This window comes from Thalassophryne amazonica, chromosome 21 (assembly GCF_902500255.1).
Source record: "Thalassophryne amazonica chromosome 21, fThaAma1.1, whole genome shotgun sequence".
NCBI lineage: Eukaryota > Metazoa > Chordata > Actinopteri > Batrachoidiformes > Batrachoididae > Thalassophryne > Thalassophryne amazonica.
The window spans coordinates 3,393,833-3,420,994 of record NC_047123.1 but is presented as its reverse complement, the minus strand read 5'-3'; the positions used below and the strand labels follow the sequence as shown (position 1 = coordinate 3,420,994).

The following is a 27,162-nucleotide window of genomic DNA, read 5'->3' as shown; positions in this document are numbered from 1 at the left end:
CACGGAGAAGAACAGGCAGATCCTGACCTTCCAAAGCGGTTTCCAGCTAAGTACTAATCATGAAATACTGAGACCTGACGGGATCACAAGCACACAAAACAGAACGTTGATGATCTCTAGATACTCAAGTCTGATCGTCTTCTTGGCGCTCCACCAGCGCCGTGTTCCAACCCCGGTGGAGCCGGCCCAAGAACCTCACTAAACCATCCAATGGGTAGGCGCGACAAGCGGTGGGGACGAAGGACAGGGACCTGATCAACTCGAGTTTATGCCTGCGCTTACTGGGAATTCCTCGTTCATGGAAAATAACTGCACTAATAAGGCTGTAACATAACAAAATGTATAACAAGTGAAGTGCTCTGAAAACTTTCCAGACGTACTGTATGTTTATAGCAGAACTTCATAGGTTTTTGCCAGTTTTAGATGCGCTAAACTGGCTAAAATTAAACAGGGTCTAAACAGGGTTTAGACGGTCTACAACCCGACCTGGTCGGCCTCCAAATAGAATCAACCTTTTGCTGACTTCTCTATTAAATTAGACTGAAATCTGTTTATGTCATTTTGAGATTCCTGCTGAAGAAAGTGCAGCATCTTTAGTGGCAGGAAAAATAAATATCATAAAACCACATCATGATTATGATGATGAAGACTGAGATATAATTATTGTCCAGCCGTATCTCTAAATTGTCATCTCTAAAGTTAATGACCCGGAGTTCATCTGGAGTTCACAGGAGCTAAATGTAGCTCCGTTTTTGGGGATCAATGGTCCAGCTGAATCAGAACAGCCAGTGCAAGAAGGAAAGAGATGAAGATATTAAATGATTTTTACCGGCAACTTCTAAACCTTCATCCTGCCTGTCAAAACGACAGGCCCCTCCCACCACCCTGTTGCTTTCCTTGGCACTTCCTGTGCACATTGTTCAAGTATAAAATCCACTTATTGAAGCTTCCTGTCACAGCAGGAAGCCCCTGAGGTGAAGAGGCTGAAGGAGCACTTCACCTTCTTCATGGGAACAGTTTGAATAAGTGAGCGCTGACGCCAGGCGGGCTCAGGAAGACCCAGGTTAAACAGGAAGTGCTCCGTTATCATCGCCAACAGAAGAGCAATCAATCACACACAAAACCCTCCCAGTGCCGCCTCCACCGCTCAGATTACAGACTCAGGATCTTCTGGTGACGTATTTAAGACAAGAACATCCAAGAAAAACGTGCAAGTGCTCATGGGAGAGCAGCCTGCTGGTCTTTGATGTATTCAATAAAAACAAATAAAATATAGAATTAATGATAAAACTTGAGAAAGTTTCCAGTGAGAACGTCTGAAGTAACAGATCACCATCCAAACTGATAACTGATGATACTTCAGATAACAGGAACAGATCCAGGTCCACCCAGAAACCTCCCTCAGCTCCGGGTTTGTGAACACGGATCACTGTGATTTGACAGTACCAGGGTGTGTTTGTCACCAAGTTCAAAGGTTTGGAGAGAACCAAACAATTACATAAGACGCTGCATTTCAGCTGATTCCAAAGGCACACGGTGTTACATTTCACGGAAACATCTACAGAGACGGGACGATACAGACGCACAAACCCGCCATTTACTTACAATTCATCAAATAAAAAAATAAAAAAAATAAAATGTGTGTGTGTGTGTCAAAGGTTTTGTTTCACTGGACTGAGTCTTCTGAGAGGATTGCTGATTGACTACCTGCTGATTGATCCAATTGGTCCAATAATCAACTAAGTCCTGGTCCAGTTTAGACAAATTAATTTGACATTTCAGTCGCTCAGAAGACTAAAACAAAATGCTGAGATAAACTTTTAACATGAAGAAACGTCCTCCGCCTTTCAGATCCAGAGGTGGCTGAGATCTTATGGAGTCATGAGGTCAAAGGTCAGAGGTGTTTGGTGATACTGATGTCTTTGGAGGAGAATAAAAGTCCAAGTCTCCAGGGTCCTGGTGCTTCCCGTCGTACAGTCTAGTTTTCAGTCTTGGACTCGAACCAGTGACCTAAGGTAAGGTCTGGATGTCTTTGGTACCAGGTCTCTGTGGAGGATCTCTGGGTCCCACTGGAATGACTTTGTATCAAGCCAGTGGTTCCTAAGAGGATGAGGAGGCTCACTGATGCGGCCACCACATGTTTAGTCCAGTCATTTTATGAAAAAAAAAAAGGGGTCAACCCGGAACAAATTGCAACACAAATGATTTTGGTGGCATTTGAACCCTGAAACTGTTTTATAAAACATACTAAAAGTCTAGAAAGATTAAAAAAAAAAAAAAAATCGGGAACACTCCCAAAATCCAATATGGCCGCCCGAAAACATGAAAAAATTTAGTTTGTCCAAAATAACTAAAAAAAAAAAAAAAATCAATATTTAAGCACATAAATGTATTGATGTTAAATATTAACTTGGGTATTGTGGACATTTTGACACCAAAATGAGGTCTCTATCTGTAACGGTTCTTGAGATACAGCAAGTTCAGGAATGGAAAGGTGAAGATGAAGGTGACAACATGCCATTGCAAGAACAGGGATGGAAAGATTCTGATAGTCAGGTTGTCCCAATCATGACTGACTTGCAAGCAGCACCAGATTCTCTTCTGCATGCTGTGAGATGTAACTGCAGTACTGACTGTAGTACATTGCGATGTACATGTCGCAAACTTAACTTAGATTGCTCAGCAGCGTGTGGCAACTGCAGAGGTACAGGGTGTACAAATGCAGGCCAACTCGGTGATAACCAGGATGATGAGACGGAAATTTGAACAAGTAAAATTTCAAGTGTCATGATGTACACAATACTGATTTCACCTGAACTTTTATTATTATCATGCTTCATTGGTTTTACTGTAAAATTAGTGTGTCATTACATCTGTGTCATTAAAAAAGTTAGTGCAGCTGACAAGCACTAAGAATATTATTATTACATTCTTTAAATGAACGTTTCAGAACAGTTACTTGGTTTCAACATAACAATTTCACCATTTTTAGCCAAGTGTAGATGGCTTATGTGCTGTATCTCAAAAACTGTAAGAGCTACAGCCATTCTTTTGGTGCTAAAATGTCCACAATACACAAGTTTATATTCAACGTCAATACATTTCTGGGCCTTAACTGCAATATTTTTAACATAATAGGACACAAACCAAATTGCTATCCTTGAGTGTATGTAAAACTACTAGACTGTATCTCAAGAACCGTTACAGATAGAGACTTAATTTTGTGTCAAAATATCCACAATACCCAAGTTTATATTTAACATCAATACATTTATGTGCTTAAATATTGATTTTTTTTTTTTTTTTTTTTTTTTTAGTTATTTTGGACAAACTAAATTTTTGCATGTTTTTGGGTGGCCATCTTGGATTTTGGGAGTGTTCCCAATTTTTTTTTTATCTTTCTAGACTTTTAGTATGTTTTATAAAACAGTTTCACAGTTCAAATACAACCAAAATCATTTCTGTTGCAATTTGTTCTGGGTCAAACCATAAAATGACTGGACTAGTTGTCCATGTGGTGTGTTTCTCTGGACATGATACAGCATGTAGGTGTCTTAGTGTTGAGAACTCCAGCAGCTGGAGAAGGTCGAGGACACGCCCACATTTCACTTGACTGCAGAAGCCAAGATGGTTGCTTTGAACAAGTGGGCGTGGACATGTCTGCATGGATGGTTGCCATGTAGAACCTAAGGTGGTTCTGTGGTGTCAGGGTGACGCACGGTGTACCATCACATGCTCTTAGACCTGATCCCAGAGAAATGTTACACAATTATTTTAAAAATAGTTTCATTTATTTATTTATTGCTGACAGTGGGGGCCCTATCTTGCACCAGGGACGAATCAGCACACAGCATGATTTCACATGCAGAGCCTGCCTTCTTTAAACAGGGAGTTTACGTGCGCATGTCGGCCTGTTGGTTTAAAAATGAGGTGCAGCTGAGCGCAGCACTGCTGCATCACTATCACAACGCCGCGGAGGAGGTTTGGAACACAGTCCACAAAAAAAAAGGTCTAAAGTCAAGTGCAGACTTTTTCTGCTGATTACTTTTATAGTGCAATATTCTCTCTCTCACACACACACACGCCTTTTGGCAGAGTTGTGTGAACTTGTAAATGCTGTGAAGCAACCAGAAAATAAGTGTTTAGATAAGATATCTTTATTATGAACCACTGATGGAGCAAACGAACACAGAAATATAACTGCTGGGAAGGTGTCGTGACGCGGACCCACAACAGGGGGCGCTAAGGAACGGACAATGGATAAGCCAACGAGTAACAATTTAATGTTGTGAAAACACACAATGGAATACAGACAGAAATATGGATTGCCAATAATACACCAGGTGACGTGTGGGCAGGCTCGAAGATAGAAGACCTCTGGCGAGAGAAGAGCTGATTCCCACACAGCTTCCACCACCAACGGGCCTGAAGAACACCGGAGCCACCAAGTCCCGAGTCCCCAGGTGGCCTCTGCCTTCGGCTGTCGACCCCGGTACTGCTGGCAGAGAATAGAGAAAGTCCAGGTGAGTGTGAGTCCGCACACTCAGTAGTCCACTCACAGTTAATGTTCTTTTATGGAGGGAGCACCTCCACCTCCAATCACACACTCGTGCAGCTCCTGTTTAACCACTTATCTGAGATGGAGCGTGATGCGAAGTCGTCGCGGTCACGCCTTTATGCCAGCTCCGATAAGGACACCACAGGGCAAACGGCTGCAAAGAAGAGTTCAGTTTAGCAGAGAAATTTCAATAGAGACTGATTACCTCTTGGTTGCTGATTTCTCGGCGGGGAGGTGGAGTTGCAGTCCGGCTTTTATGGTGATGTGGATGATGAGTGACAGCTGGTGCTGGTGATGAGTGACAGCTGTCACTCTCTGTTGCTCCGACACCCTCTCGTGCTTGAAGCCCGCACTTCAAGCAGGGCGCCATCTGGTGGTGGTGGGCCAGCAGTACCTCCTCTTCAGCGGCCCACACAACAGGACCCCCCCCCCTCAACGGGCGCCTCCTGGCGCCCGACCAGGCTTGTCCGGGTGACGGTGGTAAAACTCAGCCAGGAGGGCCGGGTCCAGGATGAAGCTCCTCTTCACCCAGGAGCGTTCCTCAGGTCCGTACCCCTCCCAGTCCACCAGGTATTGGAAACCCCGGCCCTTCCGACGGACGTCCAGGAGCCGACGTACGGTCCATGCCGGCTCCCCGTCGATGATCCGGGCAGGAGGCGGTGCAGGTCCAGGGGTGCAGAGTGGTGAGGTATGATGAGGTTTCAAACGGGACACATGGAAGACGGGGTGGATCCGCAGTGAAGCTGAAGCTACCAGCTTCACTGCGGCCGGGCTGAGGACCTTGAGGACGGTGAACGGTCCGATGAAGCGGTCTTTCAGTTTCGGTGACTCGACCTGGAGCGGTATGTCCTTGGTGGATAACCACACCTCCTGCCCGGGCTGGTACGCATGGGCCTTGGCCCTCGTCCGGGCCTTCAACAGGGCAGAACGGGCGGTCCGCCACACCCAGCGGCACCTCCTGAGGTGGGCCTGGACCGAGGGCACTCCGACCTCTCCCTCCACAAGCGGAAACAATGGGGGTTGGTACCCCAAACACGCCTCAAACGGGGAGAGGCCGGTAGCAGACGAGACCTGGCTGTTATGGGCATACTCAATCCAGGCCAGATGGTTACTCCAGGCCGCTGGGTGCGCGGAGGTTACGCAGCGAAGGGCCTGCTCCAGCTCCTGGTTAGCCCGTTCTGCCTGGCCGTTTGTCTGGGGGTGGTACCCGGACGAGAGATTCACGGTGGCCCCCAGCTCCCTACAGAAACTCCTCCAGACCTGCGAGGAGAACTGGGGACCACGATCCAATACGATGTCCGATGGTATCCCATGCAGACGCACGACGTGGTGGACCAGGAGGTCTGCCGTCTCCTGGGCCGTCGGGAGCTTCGGGAGGGCCACGAAGTGGGCCGCCTTGGAGAACCGGTCCACTATCGTGAGGATGGCGGTGTTGCGCTCCAAGACGGCAGCTCTGGCTTCTGGTGGGACGTACAATCTGTTCTTAGGGCCAGTCCCCGGGTCCGGATTCCTTGCCAGGGCCTCCCGGACGGTCTTCTCCACGTCCCAGGTGAGGGTGGCCACGACAGTGGACTCGGGGATGATGGTCTCGGTTGGGCCCGACAGCTCAGCCTTGGCTTCGTCTTCGTGCACCCGGGACAGCGCATCCGATCGTTGGTTCTTAGTCCCGGGGCGGTATGTGATCTGGAAGTCAAAGCGCCCGAAGAACAGAGACCAGCGGGCTTGCCTGGGGTTCAGCCGCTTGGCGGTCCGGATGTACTCCAGGTTCCGATGGTCCGTGAAAACCGTGAAGGGCAACGCCGCTCCCTCCAACAGGTGTCTCCACTCTTCAAGAGCCTCCTTCACTGCGAGGAGTTCCCGATTGCCCACGTCATAGTTGCGCTCGGCTGGGGTCAACCTGCGGGAAAAATAGGCACAAGGATGGAGAACCTTGTTGGCCTCCACGCTCTGGGACAGCACGGCTCCTATCCCTGAGTCAGAGGCGTCCACCTCCACTATGAACTGGCGATTAGGATCAGGCTGCACCAGAACTGGCGCAGACGAGAACCAGCGTTTCAACTCCCTGAACGCGGCTTCGCACCGATCCGACCAGGTGAAAGGGACTTTAGTGGAGTTCAGGGCAGTCAGGGGGCTAACTACCTGACTGTACCCCTTAATGAACCTCCGGTAGAAATTCGCAAAGCCGAGGAACTGTTGCAGCTTCCTTCGGCTTGTTGGTTGAGGCCAATCTCTCATCGCCGCAACCTTGGCCGGATCAGGGGCGACGGAGTTGGAGGAGATGATGAACCCCAAGAAGGACAAAGACGTACGGTGGAACTCGCACTTCTCGCCCTTCACGAACAACCGGTTCTCTAACAACCGCTGTAGGACCTGACGTACATGCTGGACATGAGTCTCAGGGTCCGGAGAAAAGATGAGTATATCCTCCAAATATACAAAGACAAACCGATGCAGGAAGTCCCGCATGACGTCAATTACCAAAGTTTGGAACGTCGCGGGGGCGTTCGTGAGGCCGAACGGCATTACCAGGTACTCAAAGTGACCTAACGGTGTGTTAAATGCCGTCTTCCATTCGTCTCCCTTCCGGATCCGAACTAGGTGGTACGCATTCCTAAGATCGAGTTTAGTGAAGATTCTGGCTCCATGCAGGGGCGTGAACACCGAATCCAACAGAGGTAATGGGTATCGGTTGCGAACCGTGATCTCATTCAGCCCTCTGTAATCGATGCATGGATGGAGTCCGCCGTCTTTTTTGCCCATGAAAAAGAAACCTGCACCCATCGGGGAGGTGGAGTTCCGGATCAGCCCGGCAGCTAAGGAGTCCCGGATGTAGGTCTCCATTGATTCGCGTTCCGGACGTGAGAGGTTGTATAGCCTGCTGGACGGGTACTCAGCGCCCGGGATCAAATCGATGGCACAATCGTACGGTCGGTGCGGGGGAAGAGTGAGTGCCAGATCTTTGCTGAAGACGTCAGCAAGATCGTGGTACTCCTTTGGCACCGCCGACAGATTGGGGGGGACTTTGACCTCCTCATTAGCCGTCATGCCGGGTGGAACCGAGGATCCTAAACACTCCCGGTGGCAGGTTTCGCTCCACTGCGTCACAACCCCAGACGGCCAATCAATCTGGGGATTGTGCTTCACCATCCATGGGAACCCCAAAATCACTCGGGAGGTAGAAGGTGTTACATGAAACACGATCTCCTCCCTGTGATTCCCAGACACAACCAAGGTCACGGGCTGTGTCTGATGTGTGATTAATGGAAGTAGGGTGCCATCTAGTGCCCGCACCTGCAATGGTGACGGCAAAGCCACCAGGGGGAGCCCTACTCCCTTGCCCATCTGCTGTCCAGCAGATTCCCTTCCGACCCCATGTCTACCAGTGCTGGGGCGTGAAGGGTTAAATCCCCACTCAGGATCGTTACTGGGATTCGTGCAGATTTGCGGGGCTTCCCCGCGTGTGTGTTATGGCCCACCCTTAGCCCAGTTTCTAAGGACGGGCGTTGTAGTTTGACCGTTTGGGGCAGTCTTTTTGCATGTGCTCACAAGAGCCACAGGAAAAAAACACTCCCCGCGGGCCAGCCTCCTTTGTCTGATGTTTGCTTTCACTTTGGCCCTGCTCGTGTCCATAGCTTCGTCAGCAGGGGGAGCTGTTGCCACACGGAGCTCTCTGGCAGTGAAGCGTGGGGACGACGGCACCCTTTCGGAACCGGAATGGAGAGGGACGGCTCGTGCCCGGCCACGCCCCCCGGCCTGCTCCCGACGGTGTTCATCCAAACGGATGTCTAAGCGTATAACCAAATCGACAAGCCCATCAAAATCCCGCGGTTCCTCCTTAGCCAGCAGATACTCCTTCAGGACCGGAGACAGTCCGTTTATGAAGGCGGCGTGGAGCGCAACGTTATTCCAGCCGGACCTCGCTGCCGCGATGCGGAAGTCGACTGCATACTCAGCTGCACTCCAGCGCCCCTGTCTCATTGACAGTAGCACGCTCGAAGCAGTCTCGCCTCTGTTGGGATGATCAAAAACCTGTTTGAACTCCCGCACAAACCCAGCGTAAGACGTCAGGAGCCGTGAGTTCTGCTCCCAGAGCGCCGTAGCCCAGGCGCGTGCCTCTCCTCGAAGCAAATTGATCACATAAGCCACCCGGCTAGCGTCTGAAGCATACATAACTGGACGCTGTGCAAAAACGAGCGAACACTGCACGAGGAAGTCCGCGCACGTCTCGACACAACCTCCGTACGGTTCCGGGGGGCTTATGTATGCTTCAGAGGACGGTGGGGGGGGGGGGGGGGGGTCATTGAACAACCAGTGGAATGTCTGTGTCGGGCCCAGGACCAGCAAGAGGAGGGACTGCAGCAGCGCCCTGATCGCGCACTTCCACCCTGGCGGTGAGAGCCTCCATCCTCCGATTAAGGAGTACATTCTGCTCGGTCACCAAATCCAACCGAGCCGTGAAAGCGGTTAGAATATGCTGCAGATCACTCAACACGCCTCCCGCTGACGCCTGCGCCTCTTGCTCTTCCATTGGCCGTTCAAGCTCTGGTTGACGCCCCTCAGGATCCATGACGATTGGCCGAGAAATCCTGTTGGGAAGGTGTCGTGACACGGACCCACAACAGGGGGCGCTAAGGAACGGACAATGGATAAGCCAACGAGTAACAATTTAATGTTGTGAAAACACACAACGGAATACAGACAGAAATATGGATTGCCAATAATACACCTGGTGACGTGTGGGCAGACTCGAAGATAGAAGACCTCTGGCGAGAGAAGAGCTGATTCCCACACAGCTTCCACCACCAACGGGCCGAAGAACACCGGAGCCGCCAAGTCCAGAGTCCCCAGGTGGCCTCTGCCTTCGGCTGTCGACCCTGGTCCTGCTGGCAGAGAATAGAGAAAGTCCAGGTGAGTGTGAGTCCGCACACTCAGTAGTCCACTCACAGTTAATGTTCTTTTACGGAGGGAGCACCTCCACCTCCAATCACACATTAGTGCAGCTCCTGATTAACCACTTATCTGAGATGGAGCGTGATGCGAAGTCATCGCAGTCACGCCTTTACGCCAGCTCCGATAAGGACACCACAGGGCAAACGGCTGCAAAGAAGAGTTCAGTTTAGCAGAGAAATTTCAATAGAGACTGATTACCTCTTGGTTGCTGATTTCTCGGCGGGGAGGTGGAGTTGCAGTCCGGCTTTTATGGTGATGTGGATGATGAGTGACAGCTGGTGCTGGTGATGAGTGACAGCTGTCACTCTCTGTTGCTCTGACACCCTCTCGTGCTTGAAGCCCGCACTTCAAGCAGGGCGCCATCTGGTGGTGGTGGGCCAGCAGTACCTCCTCTTCAGCGGCCCACACAACAATAACAATATATATAAAACAATAAATAAATATTTACACACAACTGCGCCAACACAACTTATGGAACTCATGAGGGGGAAAAAAGACACAAAGACTACAGACACAATCACACAGGCTAAACAGGATCAGTGGTTTCTGACTCAGGATCATAGACCAGGAAGCAGGAACCAAGAACCAGGTAAGCAGTTCCCAAGTGCACAGCAATAATCCATGTCCGTGGCTGTATCAGATAATGGACATTAGATCCAGCCCGGTTGGTTTTAGTAGGAACACGATGACAAAGGCAACCTGACAAAAACTATTATGAAAAGTTTAGGATGGTCCCAGATATCATGGATGGCCACCACCAAGAATTTTCCATGGTGTGGTGACACTCCTTAAGATCTAGAGTTTAGCTCAGAGTTACGTCTCAATAAAAGTGGACAGAAATAAACAATAAAAGGACAAATAAACACTTTTATTCAATCCTGTAGAAATCAAGAAAGTGTTCTGATGACTGAAGAGCAGACAGGTGAGTGGATAAGAAGCCGGCCTGCCAACATGTGGATCTGGGTTGAAATAAATTAAGTTTTTTTTTATCTGACCTGTGGACAGCACACAGAGTAAATCAAGTTTTTTTTTTTTATCTGACCTGTGGACAGCACACAGAGTAAATCAAGTTTTTTTTTAATCTGACCTGTGGACAGCACACAGAGTAAATCAAGTTTTTTTTTTTAATCTGACCTGTGGACAGCACACAGAGTAAATCAAGTTTTTTTTTAATCTGACCTGTGGACAGCACACAGAGTAAATCAAGTTTTTTTTTTAATCTGACCTGTGGACAGCACACAGAGTAAATCAAGTTTTTTTTTTTAATCTGACCTGTGGACAGCACACAGAGTAAATCAAGTTTTTTTTTTTTATCTGACCTGTGGACAGCACACAGAGTAAATTAGTTTTTTTTATCTGACCTGTGGACAGCACACAGAGTAAATGAAGTTTTTTTTTTATCTGACCTGTGGACAGCACACAGAGTAAATTAAGTTTTTTTATCTGACCTGTGGACAGCACACAGAGTAAATCAGTTTTTTTTTATCTGACCTGTGGACAGCACACAGAGTAAATTAAGTTTTTTTTTTATCTGACCTGTGGACAGCACACAGAGTAAATTAAGTTTTTTTTTATCTGACCTGTGGACAGCACACAGAGTAAATCAAGTTTTTTTTTTTATCTGACCTGTGGACAGCACACAGAGTAAATCAAGTTTTTTTTTTATCTGACCTGTGGACAGCACACAGAGTAATAAGTTTTTTTTTATCTGACCTGTGGACAGCACACAGAGTAAATTAAGTTTTTTTTATTCTGACCTGTGGACAGCACACAGAGTAAATCAAGTTTTTTTTATCTGACCTGTGGACAGCACACAGAGTAAATTTTTTTTTTATCTGACCTGTGGACAGCACACAGAGTAAATCAAGTTTTTTTTTTATCTGACCTGTGGACAGCACACAGAGTAAATCAAGTTTTTTTTTTATCTGACCTGTGGACAGCACACAGAGTAAATTAAGTTTTTTTTTTTTATCTGACCTGTGGACAGCACACAGAGTAAATTAAGTTTTTTTTTTATCTGACCTGTGGACAGCACACAGAGTAAATCAAGTTTTTTTTTTTATCTGACCTGTGGACAGCACACAGAGTAAATTAAGTTTTTTTTTTATCTGACCTGTGGACAGCACACAGAGTAAATAAGTTTTTTTTTTTATCTGACCTGTGGACAGCACACAGAGTAAATCAAGTTTTTTTTTTTATCTGACCTGTGGACAGCACACAGAGTAAATCAAGTTTTTTTTTTATCTGACCTGTGGACAGCACACAGAGTAAATCAAGTTTTTTTTTTATCTGACCTGTGGACAGCACACAGAGTAAATCAAGTTTTTTTTTTATCTGACCTGTGGACAGCACACAGAGTAAATCAAGTTTTTTTTTTTATCTGACCTGTGGACAGCACACAGAGTAAATTAAGTTTTTTTTTTTATCTGACCTGTGGACAGCACACAGAGTAAATCAAGTTTTTTTTTTTTTATCTGACCTGTGGACAGCACACAGAGTAAATCAAGTTTTTTTTTTATCTGACCTGTGGACAGCACACAGAGTAAATCAAGTTTTTTTTTTATCTGACCTGTGGACAGCACACAGAGTAAATTAAGTTTTTTTTTTTATCTGACCTGTGGACAGCACACAGAGTAATAAGTTTTTTTTTTATCTGACCTGTGGACAGCACACAGAGTAAATCAAGTTTTTTTTTTTAATCTGACCTGTGGACAGCACACAGAGTAAATTAAGTTTTTTTTTATCTGACCTGTGGACAGCACACAGAGTAAATTAAGTTTTTTTTTTTTATCTGACCTGTGGACAGCACACAGAGTAAATCAAGTTTTTTTTTTTATCTGACCTGTGGACAGCACACAGAGTAAATAAGTTTTTTTTTTTATCTGACCTGTGGACAGCACACAGAGTAATAAGTTTTTTTTTTATCTGACCTGTGGACAGCACACAGAGTAAATTAAGTTTTTTTTTTATCTGACCTGTGGACAGCACACAGAGTAAATTAAGTTTTTTTTTATCTGACCTGTGGACAGCACACAGAGTAAATCAAGTTTTTTTTTTATCTGACCTGTGGACAGCACACAGAGTAAATCAAGTTTTTTTTTTATCTGACCTGTGGACAGCACACAGAGTAAATTTTTTTTATCTGACCTGTGGACAGCACACAGAGTAAATCAAGTTTTTTTTTAATCTGACCTGTGGACAGCACACAGAGTAAATTTTTTTTATCTGACCTGTGGACAGCACACAGAGTAAATCAAGTTTTTTTTTTATCTGACCTGTGGACAGCACACAGAGTAAATCAAGTTTTTTTTTTTATCTGACCTGTGGACAGCACACAGAGTAAATTAAGTTTTTTTTTTATCTGACCTGTGGACAGCACACAGAGTAAATTCAAGTTTTTTTTTTATCTGACCTGTGGACAGCACACAGAGTAAATAAGTTTTTTTTTTATCTGACCTGTGGACAGCACACAGAGTAAATCAAGTTTTTTTTTTATCTGACCTGTGGACAGCACACAGAGTAAATCAAGTTTTTTTTTATCTGACCTGTGGACAGCACACAGAGTAAATCAAGTTTTTTTTTTATCTGACCTGTGGACAGCACACAGAGTAAATCAAGTTTTTTTTTTATCTGACCTGTGGACAGCACACAGAGTAAATCAAGTTTTTTTTTTTATCTGACCTGTGGACAGCACACAGAGTAAATTAAGTTTTTTTTTTTATCTGACCTGTGGACAGCACACAGAGTAAATTAAGTTTTTTTTTTTTATCTGACCTGTGGACAGCACACAGAGTAAATAAGTTTTTTTTTTTATCTGACCTGTGGACAGCACACAGAGTAAATCAAGTTTTTTTTTTTAATCTGACCTGTGGACAGCACACAGAGTAAATTAAGTTTTTTTTTTTATCTGACCTGTGGACAGCACACAGAGTAAATTAAGTTTTTTTTTATCTGACCTGTGGACAGCACACAGAGTAAATCAAGTTTTTTTTTTTATCTGACCTGTGGACAGCACACAGAGTAAATAAGTTTTTTTTTATCTGACCTGTGGACAGCACACAGAGTAAATAAGTTTTTTTTTTATCTGACCTGTGGACAGCACACAGAGTAAATCAAGTTTTTTTTTTTATCTGACCTGTGGACAGCACACAGAGTAAATTAAGTTTTTTTTTTTTTATCTGACCTGTGGACAGCACACAGAGTAAATCAAGTTTTTTTTTTTTATCTGACCTGTGGACAGCACACAGAGTAAATAAGTTTTTTTTTTATCTGACCTGTGGACAGCACACAGAGTAATTTTTTTTTTATCTGACCTGTGGACAGCACACAGAGTAAATTTTTTTTTTTATCTGACCTGTGGACAGCACACAGAGTAAATTAAGTTTTTTTTTTATCTGACCTGTGGACAGCACACAGAGTAAATCAAGTTTTTTTTTATCTGACCTGTGGACAGCACACAGAGTAATTTTTTTTTTATCTGACCTGTGGACAGCACACAGAGTAAATTTTTTTTTTTTATCTGACCTGTGGACAGCACACAGAGTAAATAAGTTTTTTTTTTTATCTGACCTGTGGACAGCACACAGAGTAAATTAAGTTTTTTTTTTATCTGACCTGTGGACAGCACACAGAGTAAATTAAGTTTTTTTTTTTATCTGACCTGTGGACAGCACACAGAGTAAATTAAGTTTTTTTTTTTATCTGACCTGTGGACAGCACACAGAGTAAATCAAGTTTTTTTTTTTATCTGACCTGTGGACAGCACACAGAGTAAATTAAGTTTTTTTTTTATCTGACCTGTGGACAGCACACAGAGTAATTTTTTTTTATCTGACCTGTGGACAGCACACAGAGTAAATCAAGTTTTTTTTTTTATCTGACCTGTGGACAGCACACAGAGTAAATTAAGTTTTTTTTTTATCTGACCTGTGGACAGCACACAGAGTAAATTAAGTTTTTTTTTTATCTGACCTGTGGACAGCACACAGAGTAAATTAAGTTTTTTTTTTTTATCTGACCTGTGGACAGCACACAGAGTAAATCAAGTTTTTTTTTATCTGACCTGTGGACAGCACACAGAGTAAATCAAGTTTTTTTTTTATCTGACCTGTGGACAGCACACAGAGTAAATAAGTTTTTTTTTTATCTGACCTGTGGACAGCACACAGAGTAAATCAAGTTTTTTTTTATCTGACCTGTGGACAGCACACAGAGTAAATCAAGTTTTTTTTTTATCTGACCTGTGGACAGCACACAGAGTAAATTAAGTTTTTTTTTTTATCTGACCTGTGGACAGCACACAGAGTAAATAAGTTTTTTTTTTTATCTGACCTGTGGACAGCACACAGAGTAAATAAGTTTTTTTTTTATCTGACCTGTGGACAGCACAAAGAGTAAATAAGTTTTTTTTTTTATCTGACCTGTGGACAGCACACAGAGTAAATAAGTTTTTTTTTATCTGAACTGTGGACAGCACACAGAGTAAATAAGTTTTTTTTTATCTGACCTGTGGACAGCACACAGAGTAATTAAGTTTTTTTTTTTATCTGACCTGTGGACAGCACACAGAGTAAATTAAGTTTTTTTTTTTTATCTGACCTGTGGACAGCACACAGAGTAAATTAAGTTTTTTTTTTTATCTGACCTGTGGACAGCACACAGAGTAAATAAGTTTTTTTTTTATCTGACCTGTGGACAGCACACAGAGTAAATCAAGTTTTTTTTTTATCTGACCTGTGGACAGCACACAGAGTAATTTTTTTTATCTGACCTGTGGACAGCACACAGAGTAAATTAAGTTTTTTTTTTATCTGACCTGTGGACAGCACACAGAGTAAATTAAGTTTTTTTTTTTATCTGACCTGTGGACAGCACACAGAGTAAATTCAAGTTTTTTTTTATCTGACCTGTGGACAGCACACAGAGTAAATCAAGTTTTTTTTTATCTGACCTGTGGACAGCACACAGAGTAAATTAAGTTTTTTTTTTTTTATCTGACCTGTGGACAGCACACAGAGTAATATTTTTTTTTTATCTGACTTGTGGACAGCACACAGAGTAATTAAGTTTTTTTTTTTATCTGACCTGTGGACAGCACACAGAGTAATAAGTTTTTTTTTTATCTGACCTGTGGACAGCACACAGAGTAAATTAAGTTTTTTTTTTTATCTGACCTGTGGACAGCACACAGAGTAAATCAAGTTTTTTTTTTTATCTGACCTGTGGACAGCACACAGAGTAAATTAAGTTTTTTTTTTATCTGACCTGTGGACAGCACACAGAGTAAATTAAGTTTTTTTTTTTTATCTGACCTGTGGACAGCACACAGAGTAATTTTTTTTTTTTATCTGACCTGTGGACAGCACACAGAGTAAATCAAGTTTTTTTTTTTATCTGACCTGTGGACAGCACACAGAGTAAATTAAGTTTTTTTTTTTATCTGACCTGTGGACAGCACACAGAGTAAATTAAGTTTTTTTTTATCTGACCTGTGGACAGCACACAGAGTAAATCAAGTTTTTTTTTTTATCTGACCTGTGGACAGCACACAGAGTAAATTAAGTTTTTTTTTATCTGACCTGTGGACAGCACACAGAGTAAATCAAGTTTTTTTTTTATCTGACCTGTGGACAGCACACAGAGTAAATCAAGTTTTTTTTATCTGACCTGTGGACAGCACACAGAGTAAATTAAGTTTTTTTTTTTATCTGACCTGTGGACAGCACACAGAGTAAATCAAGTTTTTTTTTTATCTGACCTGTGGACAGCACACAGAGTAAATTAAGTTTTTTTTTATCTGACCTGTGGACAGCACACAGAGTAAATCAAGTTTTTTTTTTATCTGACCTGTGGACAGCACACAGAGTAAATCAAGTTTTTTTTTTATCTGACCTGTGGACAGCACACAGAGTAAATCAAGTTTTTTTTTTTATCTGACCTGTGGACAGCACACAGAGTAATTAAGTTTTTTTTTTTATCTGACCTGTGGACAGCACACAGAGTAATTTTTTTTTTTATCTGACCTGTGGACAGCACACAGAGTAATCAGTTTTTTTTATCTGACCTGTGGACAGCACACAGAGTAATTTTTTTTTTTATCTGACCTGTGGACAGCACACAGAGTAAATCAAGTTTTTTTTTTTATCTGACCTGTGGACAGCACACAGAGTAAATAAGTTTTTTTTTTTATCTGACCTGTGGACAGCACACAGAGTAAATAAGTTTTTTTTTTTATCTGACCTGTGGACAGCACACAGAGTAAATAAGTTTTTTTTTTTATCTGACCTGTGGACAGCACACAGAGTAAATTAAGTTTTTTTTTTTATCTGACCTGTGGACAGCACACAGAGTAAATCAAGTTTTTTTTTAATCTGACCTGTGGACAGCACACAGAGTAAATCAAGTTTTTTTTTTATCTGACCTGTGGACAGCACACAGAGTAAATCAAGTTTTTTTTTTATCTGACCTGTGGACAGCACACAGAGTAAATTAAGTTTTTTTTTATCTGACCTGTGGACAGCACACAGAGTAAATCAAGTTTTTTTTTTTATCTGACCTGTGGACAGCACACAGAGTAATTTTTTTTTATCTGACCTGTGGACAGCACACAGAGTAAATCAAGTTTTTTTTTTTATCTGACCTGTGGACAGCACACAGAGTAAATTAAGTTTTTTTTTATCTGACCTGTGGACAGCACACAGAGTAAATAAGTTTTTTTTTTTATCTGACCTGTGGACAGCACACAGAGTAATAAGTTTTTTTTTATCTGACCTGTGGACAGCACACAGAGTAAATTAAGTTTTTTTTTTTATCTGACCTGTGGACAGCACACAGAGTAAATTAAGTTTTTTTTTTATCTGACCTGTGGACAGCACACAGAGTAAATAAATTTTTTTTTTATCTGACCTGTGGACAGCACACAGAGTAAATAAGTTTTTTTTTTTATCTGACCTGTGGACAGCACACAGAGTAATTAAGTTTTTTTTTATCTGACCTGTGGACAGCACACAGAGTAAATTAAGTTTTTTTTTTATCTGACCTGTGGACAGCACACAGAGTAAATTCAAGTTTTTTTTTTATCTGACCTGTGGACAGCACACAGAGTAAATTAAGTTTTTTTTTTTTATCTGACCTGTGGACAGCACACAGAGTAAATTAAGTTTTTTTTTTTATCTGACCTGTGGACAGCACACAGAGTAAATCAAGTTTTTTTTTTATCTGACCTGTGGACAGCACACAGAGTAAATTAAGTTTTTTTTTTTTATCTGACCTGTGGACAGCACACAGAGTAAATTAAGTTTTTTTTTTATCTGACCTGTGGACAGCACACAGAGTAAATTAAGTTTTTTTTTATCTGACCTGTGGACAGCACACAGAGTAAATGAAGTTTTTTTTTATCTGACCTGTGGACAGCACACAGAGTAAATTAAGTTTTTTTTTTATCTGACCTGTGGACAGCACACAGAGTAAATTAAGTTTTTTTTTATCTGACCTGTGGACAGCACACAGAGTAAATGAAGTTTTTTTTTTATCTGACCTGTGGACAGCACACAGAGTAAATGAAGTTTTTTTTTTATCTGACCTGTGGACAGCACACAGAGTAAATAAGTTTTTTTTTATCTGACCTGTGGACAGCACACAGAGTAAATTAAGTTTTTTTTTTTATCTGACCTGTGGACAGCACACAGAGTAAATTAAGTTTTTTTTTTATCTGACCTGTGGACAGCACACAGAGTAAATTAAGTTTTTTTTATCTGACCTGTGGACAGCACACAGAGTAAATTAAGTTTTTTTTTATCTGACCTGTGGACAGCACACAGAGTAAATTAAGTTTTTTTTTTATCTGACCTGTGGACAGCACACAGAGTAAATTAAGTTTTTTTTTTATCTGACCTGTGGACAGCACACAGAGTAAATCAAGTTTTTTTTTTATCTGACCTGTGGACAGCACACAGAGTAAATGAAGTTTTTTTTTTATCTGACCTGTGGACAGCACACAGAGTAAATGAAGTTTTTTTTTTTATCTGACCTGTGGACAGCACACAGAGTAAATTAAGTTTTTTTTTTTATCTGACCTGTGGACAGCACACAGAGTAAATGAAGTTTTTTTTATCTGACCTGTGGACAGCACACAGAGTAAATGAAGTTTTTTTTTTATCTGACCTGTGGACAGCACACAGAGTAAATTAAGTTTTTTTTTTATCTGACCTGTGGACAGCACACAGAGTAAATGAAGTTTTTTTTTTTTATCTGACCTGTGGACAGCACACAGAGTAAATTAAGTTTTTTTTTTATCTGACCTGTGGACAGCACACAGAGTAAATGAAGTTTTTTTTTTTATCTGACCTGTGGACAGCACACAGAGTAAATTAAGTTTTTTTTATCTGACCTGTGGACAGCACACAGAGTAAATCAAGTTTTTTTTTTATCTGACCTGTGGACAGCACACAGAGTAAATTAAGTTTTTTTTTTTTATCTGACCTGTGGACAGCACACAGAGTAAATTAAGTTTTTTTTTTTTTATCTGACCTGTGGACAGCACACAGAGTAAATCAAGTTTTTTTTTTATCTGACCTGTGGACAGCACACAGAGTAAATTAAGTTTTTTTTTTTTTATCTGACCTGTGGACAGCACACAGAGTAAATTAAGTTTTTTTTTTTTTATCTGACCTGTGGACAGCACACAGAGTAAATTAAGTTTTTTTATCTGACCTGTGGACAGCACACAGAGTAAATCAAGTTTTTTTTTTATCTGACCTGTGGACAGCACACAGAGTAAATCAAGTTTTTTTTTTATCTGACCTGTGGACAGCACACAGAGTAAATCAAGTTTTTTTTTTTTATCTGACCTGTGGACAGCACACAGAGTAAATTAAGTTTTTTTTTTTATCTGACCTGTGGACAGCACACAGAGTAAATCAAGTTTTTTTTTTATCTGACCTGTGGACAGCACACAGAGTAAATCAAGTTTTTTTTTTATCTGACCTGTGGACAGCACACAGAGTAAATGAAGTTTTTTTTTTTATCTGACCTGTGGACAGCACACAGAGTAAATGAAGTTTTTTTTTTTATCTGACCTGTGGACAGCACACAGAGTAAATCAAGTTTTTTTTTTATCTGACCTGTGGACAGCACACAGAGTAAATCAAGTTTTTTTTTATCTGACCTGTGGACAGCACACAGAGTAAATGAAGTTTTTTTTTTTTTTTTATCTGACCTGTGGACAGCACACAGAGTAAATCAAGTTTTTTTTTTATCTGACCTGTGGACAGCACACAGAGTAATTTTTTTTTTATCTGACCTGTGGACAGCACACAGAGTAAATCAAGTTTTTTTTTATCTGACCTGTGGACAGCACACAGAGTAAATCAAGTTTTTTTTTATCTGACCTGTGGACAGCACACAGAGTAAATCAAGTTTTTTTTTATCTGACCTGTGGACAGCACACAGAGTAAATCAAGTTTTTTTAATCTGACCTGTCGTCGTTCTTTCTCCGAGTTGAAAATCACAGCTTGATGAAAATGTATCCACATAAGACGTCTGGAAGTACTTTAATTCCTTATAGTGGAATTGAGTGTGAATAACGGCAGCATTTTTAAAGATGTTCCTCTGTGTTTGTTCTGAGTGCATTTCTCAGCTGCCAACAAGCAGAAAATAAGTCACTTATTTTAAGGGCTGAAAGTCTTTTCTGTAATTATGTCACTTGTCAGGATGGCCCCAGAGTTCATCGCAGCTGTCCATCATGTCTTCAGTATTCTACTCCTGACGAAAATAAAACCCACTAAAGATCCATCAAGACAACAAAGTGTCTCAAATGACACTGTCATGAATGCTGACGTTATCATCAGCAGTCCAAGATGACAGCAGTGCATCCACGGCGCCCCCAGTGGCTATTGACTAAAGTGCATTGATGTGTCCTCTATTGGTGCTCTGTTCTCTGAGGAAGAGATAGAGGACTTGGCTGAGGATAGGGAAGTATGGGATGAGCTGCTTGGCTTAATGCCACTGCAACCCAGAAACGGATCAGCGGCAGAAAATGAATAACTGAATGTAAACACTGGAGCACAGACTTCTTAGAAGGTCCATTCGTACAACTAATACGGCACAGCAAACCGCATTATCGGAGACATTTATAATAAAATGGCAAAGGGCAGACACGGTCAGTCCACAGCAGCTAGCGGTCACAGCTAACGGTCTCTGTACAAAGCAGGCAAGGGGACAGAATAAGGTGCTGTGACAAGTCAAAGTCTTCCTTTACTTTTTGAGAGCCGTAGATTTGCTTGAGCCATTTTGTGTACTTTTGAGTGACAAATTGTACTTTGATGTTGAAATGTGTGACTGGCAGGTCTTCGTGAAGCCGCCGATAACGGTCTCTGCAATCACAGCCACAGATGCTTCTGGCTCTTTCGGAGTTGTCAGGTGTCTTGGTGGCTTCCCTCGCTGGTCTCTTTTGTGAATGCACCCTCGCTTTTTAAGGAGGGTCTGTTCAAGACAGATTTACCAAAACAGTCTGAAATCCTCCACCTTTAATCCGCCGACTCCTTAATGATAACACAAACCTCGACGTAAAACTGAGAAGCAGCTAATTATTTGCTTATGTCGAGCCCTTAAAAATGTGGAACTGCACACAAACAGTGCTGCAGCCACGAACCTGATCAGCTGATCTGCATTTAACTCCCTTCAAATTGCTATAATCTCACATTTCGTGCAACACAAAATTTGTTGACGTCCTAAAGAATGTGAATTTATCAGACGTCTGCTGTGGACTCATCGTCAGCAAGATCTGCTTTTATGACTTATGAAAGTGGGGAAACAAAATTCCTCAAAGTTTTCCTGAAGCTTGCATAATTGAGGTTGCGTCCAGCTGCAGAGTCCTCCTCCTATGTTCCCATCATGCATTAGTCCCAGTTAAGTAAATCAGAGCATTGATCTATGCCGGAGCGTCAAAGTTAAAGTTAAAGAAGCTGCAGCCTGAACACATTTCACCATAAAACCTCCTTTTTCCAAAGCGTCAGTTTGCAGCTGGTGAGTCAGGAAACCGTCAGGTTGTTCTGGGTTCCACCTACAGCCTGAGCAGGTGATAAACAGCAGCTCTGCTCACGTCGCTTGTCCATGGACGATGTGTTCATGAACTGAAGCTGCTTCGTCGACTCACCGGTCACTCGCACACGATGCAGAGAAAGACCGACAATGTGCACAAAGGAGCAGAAACCGATCAGGATCCACGCTGATCCGTTCTACAGAGTCCCGATACAAACTGACCCTTGGAATGTTTTCCGCTTAACGCCTTCATTCATCTCAACAGACCACATCGATCCTGTGGATGCCAACACCAAGAGACAAAACATTCAAAGAGAGGCCATGGTGGATATTGCCTTTGATCCACAATAAGCATCAGACAAAAACAAAATCAACAATCAGGATTTAAAAAATTGTTAATCTTTGTAAAATAAGAAACAAAAATCAGTGATCAAAGATAAGTGAAAAAGATTATGAGAATCAAAGAACAGGGTCAAAGGACAGCAATCAGGAGCAAAGATCAGTCATGAAAAATACATGATCAGGAAAAAAAGGATCTGGATCAAAAGTAAGCCAAAAAGATCAAAACTCATGGTCAAAGCTCAGCTATCAGGATCAAAGACGAGTGTCCTGGATTAAAGACCAGGATCATAAATGAACAATAAATAAATAAATGAGCTTGCAAGTGAGTTCCTGGTGGCTGGTTCACAGCCATGAGGCTCAATGAGGTTCATCCCAAATAAACAATGCGGTGTCTCCTCCACGTGGACCCACCACCCACAAGGAGAGACGGGCCTGGTGTGCTGACTGATGGACACTGGACAGACACTCAGTTAGAAGACAAGTTTGCATAAGGGGAAACAAAAATCAACAACATTTCAGACTCATAACATAGACTCTGATCAGGATTACAAGCACATGATCAGGAAGCTTCTAATTTGCACTATGATGATGTAATAACCAAGGACTATGTTTCATAGTTTCCCATAATGCCCCTGGCGGCCGCCTACACTTCCCAGAATGCACCACAGTGCCAGCAGAGTTCCGCTGTCTCACAGCACATGTAAACAATGGAAAAGTGAGGATGTGGATGGCGCTGATTCAGCGAGTTCATGAGCAATTATGATGATGATGACACGTTCTCTTAAGTTGAGAGGGTTATCTGGAGGAGGTGTAGCACCTGTGATAGACTGCTGCTGTGCACCGATGTTGTCTTGTTGTCCACGCTTCACGAGGTGTGTTGACACTGTGTCCTAAACTGGAACTCCGCTGAAACAATCTCTCGCGTGAGTCACGGACCACCAGACGGCGTGAGATTTCACAACTGCAAAACACTGAATAGAACAAAACCAAAACCAGAAACTTTATATTTTATGGTGTTCTGGAACAGAACTGTTTATTTAAAATAACTGCAACCAATTAATGGCGTTATTTTTGTTTTTTCGTTCTTGACAAGGGCTCCGTTTAGAGAGACCCAGTGAGGGCATCAGACTCCATTAATGCTCCACAGCCAAACAGGTGGCAAATAAATGGACTGCATTTATATAGCGCTTTTCAATCTGCATCAGATGCTCAAAGCACTTTACAATAATGCCTCACATCCTCCTCAATGTGAGGGTGCTGCCATACAAGGTGCTAACTACACACCGGGAGCAACTAGGGAATTAAGGACCTTGCCCAAGGACCCTTAGTGATTTCCCGGTCAGGCTGAGATTTGAACCGAGGATCCTCTGGTCTCAAGCCCAACACTTAACCACTAGATCATCACCTCCCCTGGTGGCGGTAATTCACCGTGTCCTCTTGCAAACTGCCACTAAAATTGACACTAAAAATCTGAAGGTGAAATTAGATTACGATGACTTTCATTATTCACCACAAACATAAACAAAACAACAAAAGAAGAAGCACATTTACGTGATTTCAGCACCAGAAGCTCAAAAACTAAAATAAAGAATAATTCCATTAACTTTGTAAATAAAACTCATTGTTACAACGTCATAATGTACTGACAGCCACCAAACGCACCATGCTGCGTTTTCAGGGTCAAAGCTTGGGATTTAGAAATATAACAAGTCACTAATAAGTTCATCTCAATGTATGTGTCACGTCAAAGGCACACACGTGTTCAGAGGTTCCCAAATTGATTCTCTGACACACGATAAATTAATTTCGGGTGGCGGGACAGAAGCAAATTTGATGTCTGAATTACAAACATGTAATTACAATGAATTAAATATTTGACAGAAAAAAATTATTCTGAATCATTCACTCACTCTGTTCCATCCACACAGGCCGGGTCACAGCACGTGCACTCTGAACTGTGTGCACACTGAAGCTAAATTAAAAACATCTGTTAAATGAAATGGAAGGAAACATGTAAAAACTTCAACTCATTGCTTCTCCTCAGGGAGCCTTGGTGGCTGTTCCCCACTCATACATGTTGATGCATCCCACACAAATCAAATCAAAAATCAAATCAATTTTATTTATATAGCACCAAATCACAACAGTTGCCCCAAGGCACTTCATATTGTAAGGCAAAAGCCATACAATAATTACAGACCCCAACGGTCAAAACGACCCCCTGTGAGCAAGCACTTGGCGACAGTGGGAAGGAAAAACTCCCTTTTAACAGGAAGAAACCTCCAGCAGAACCAGGCTCAGGGAGGGGCAGTCTTCTGCTGGGACTGGTTGGGGCTGAGGGAGAGAACCAGGAAAAAGACATGCTGTGGAGGGGAGCAGAGATCGATCACTAATGATTAAATGCAGAGTGGTGCATACAGAGCAAAAAGAGAAAGAAACACTCAGTGCATCATGGGAACCCCCCAGCAGTCTAAGTCTATAGCAGCATAACTAAGGGATGGTTCAGGGTCACCTGATCCAGCCCTAACTATAAGCTTTAGCAAAAAGGAAAGTTTTAAGCCTAATCTTAAAAGTAGAGAGGGTGTCTGTCTCCCTGATCTGAATTGGGAGCTGGTTCCACAGGAGAGGAGCCTGAAAGCTGAAGGCTCTGCCTCCCATTCTACTCTTACAAACCCTAGGAACTACAAGTAAGCCTGCAGTCTGAGAGCGAAGCGCTCTATTGGGGTGATATGGTACTATGAGGTCCCTAAGATAAGATGGGACCTGATTATTCAAAACCTTATAAGTAAGAAGAAGAATTTTAAATTCTATTCTAGAATTAACAGGAAGCCAGTGAAGAGAGGCCAATATGGGTGAGATATGCTCTCTCTTTCTAGTCCCCGTCAGTACTCTAGCTGCAGCATTTTGAATTAACTGAAGGCTTTTTAGGGAACTTTTAGGACAACCTAATAATAATGAATTACAATAGTCCAGCCTAGAGGAAATAAATGCATGAATTAGTTTTTCAGCATCACTCTGAGACAAGACCTTTCTAATTTTAGAGATATTGCGCAAATGCAAAAAAGCAGTCCTACATATTTGTTTAATATGCGCAAATCCGTTAACTCACCACAAAACCTCTCACTGGTGACAATGTGACTGGTTTATCAAAACACAGTTCTTACTGGACAGTGATTCATTGCTGAGAAGATTCAGGTGAATTACTCTGAGAGGGTGACATGTGACCCCTCTGATTTGCCTGATTAACTCCAACCCTGACGTAGTTTTGCTGAGCACTGTGTCATTTTTACACCAGCAGTGATGAGTAAAGAAAAGTTGTGAAAAGATAACTGCAAAATCATATGTCAACATGTAGCATATGTAGCTAGAATGAATGAAAAAAAGTGATGAATCTCTCTTGATATTCAGACTAAATTCTGCTCATGTTGCAGTAAATATCTAACAGTCAAATCCAGCAAAGTGTCAGGAGCAGATTGTTCATGTGCAGTGTTGCCACAGTGACTTTATTATCAGCTACAGACAACTTGTCAGAAGCTGCTGAATGCAACTAGTAATCTAACTTGGTTAGTAATCAGCACAGTAACTAATCAGCAAAGTAACTAATACTGAGTACTCAATCTTAAAAATAACTAAGAGTACTAGTTACTTTATTAGTTACATTCAGCAGCTGCCAACAAATCTGCAGCTGCTACAACCCCTGGCAAAAATGATGGAATCACCGTCCTCGGAGGATGTTCATTCAGTTGTTTAATCTTGTAGAAAAAAAGCAGATCACAGACATGACACAAAACTAAAGTCATTTCAAATGGCAACTTTCTGGCTTTAAGAAACACTATAAGAAATCAGGAAAAAAAGATTGTGGCAGTCAGTAACGGTTACTTTTTTAGACCAAGCAGAGGAAAAAAATATGGAATCACTCAATTCTGAGGAAAAAATTATGGAATCACCAACCACTAAGCCAACTTGCTGCTCCAGCCTGGTCATTAATCAATTTTCTGACACTTATCTGAGTTTGAGTTGCAGTGGCAGCAGACTAAGCAGCTCATCCCCCACTTCCCTATCCTCAGTCAAGTCCTGGTAATCAACTAATCTTTCAAGTCATCCTCTCTAAAGTTTGACATGTGTGTGATGTGAGGCGTATGGACCTGTACTCTGCCCTAAAACACGTGAGAGAAAGAAAGAGGAAAGAAGCGGTTTCGGGTGGAGTAGTGAAATCAGCAAAAGGTCATAGGTTCAATTCCCTGTCCAACTTAAACTCTTCCTTATCTACTTCTTGACTTCTCAGAAAAACGTGACTCGCGGAGCTGCAAATATGAGTTCAGACTTCACTCACAACCTCCACTCAGATGTTCTGTCACGGAAGCAGACCGGTACCACGTGGTGGGGGTTCCGACTTTGAAGTGAGCCACGTCACGAGCTGAATGTTGACGTCACGGGCCGGAGTGGACTCACCTGTCCGGAAGCGCAGGTCCTCATCGTGCTCGGATCCGAACTCCCGCAGCAGGGACAGGAAGAGGATCCCGAAGGCGTTCTGGATGCCGAACACGGAGCCGTTGCACCACATCGCGGCCAGCATGACCAGCCAGCCCCAGCCGCCCTCCGGGTGCACGAACTCCGCGTGCGGCTGCTGCTCCGCCGCGCTCCCGCTGCCTCCGTTCTCCTTCTTCTCCCCCTCCGCCGGCTCGCCGGCAGGGAGCGCATCTTTCCCCGCGGCCTCCCCCGCGGGCACCCCGGTGCTCTCCGTCATGGTCCCCGTCAGTCCGCTTTTATGTTTCAAACAAAGTGAAAGAGGCGCAGGATGCGGATTCAGCCAAAAACCGACTCGACGTACGTTAGGACGAAGCTTCGTCCATCAGCGGAGCTCCGGTTCCGGCCTCCCGCTGCCGTTAAGATGTCATAAAGCGGCCGTCAGAGCCTTATAAAGTCAGGGCGGAGGGGCGGGGCCGAGGGAATCCCTGCAGCTGATTGGACGCCTCCGCAAAGCGCAAAAAGTAACTGCTCGAGTTTTATGTTCTAAAAACAGAAGAAAACTGTTATAAAACTGTTCAAGTTAAAACAAACCAGCCGACCGGCCAGGACCCAGACAGAGACCGGAGGGGCACTGAGTGGAGTGCAGACACACACAGGCGGCTCCAGAGTACAGCATCATGGGGCAGCAGCCCCCCTCCAACCCCCCCACAAACAAATTACTGATTTCAGCCCATTTCTCACACCAATTAATAAAAATTATGTAATTTTTCTCTTACTCCAGTTCTAAATTTTCCAAGCAAACA

The 27,162-nt window shown here is 42.9% G+C and overlaps 1 protein-coding gene across 2 annotated transcripts in view; it reads right to left on the bottom strand.

The window, feature by feature from the left end:
* slc16a10 (solute carrier family 16 member 10) overlaps positions 1-26,768 on the bottom strand; it is a 70,268-nt gene extending 43,500 nt beyond the window's left edge. For both annotated transcript variants that reach the window (XR_004558490.1, XM_034162302.1), the window contains exon 1: positions 26,342-26,768. Coding sequence is in view for 1 of the 2 variants with exons in the window: in XM_034162302.1 (XP_034018193.1) it covers positions 26,342-26,636 (295 nt within the window). In the remaining variant the exon portion in view is untranslated. The remainder of the gene's footprint in view (positions 1-26,341) is intronic.
* Positions 26,769-27,162: the final 394 nt, after the last annotated feature.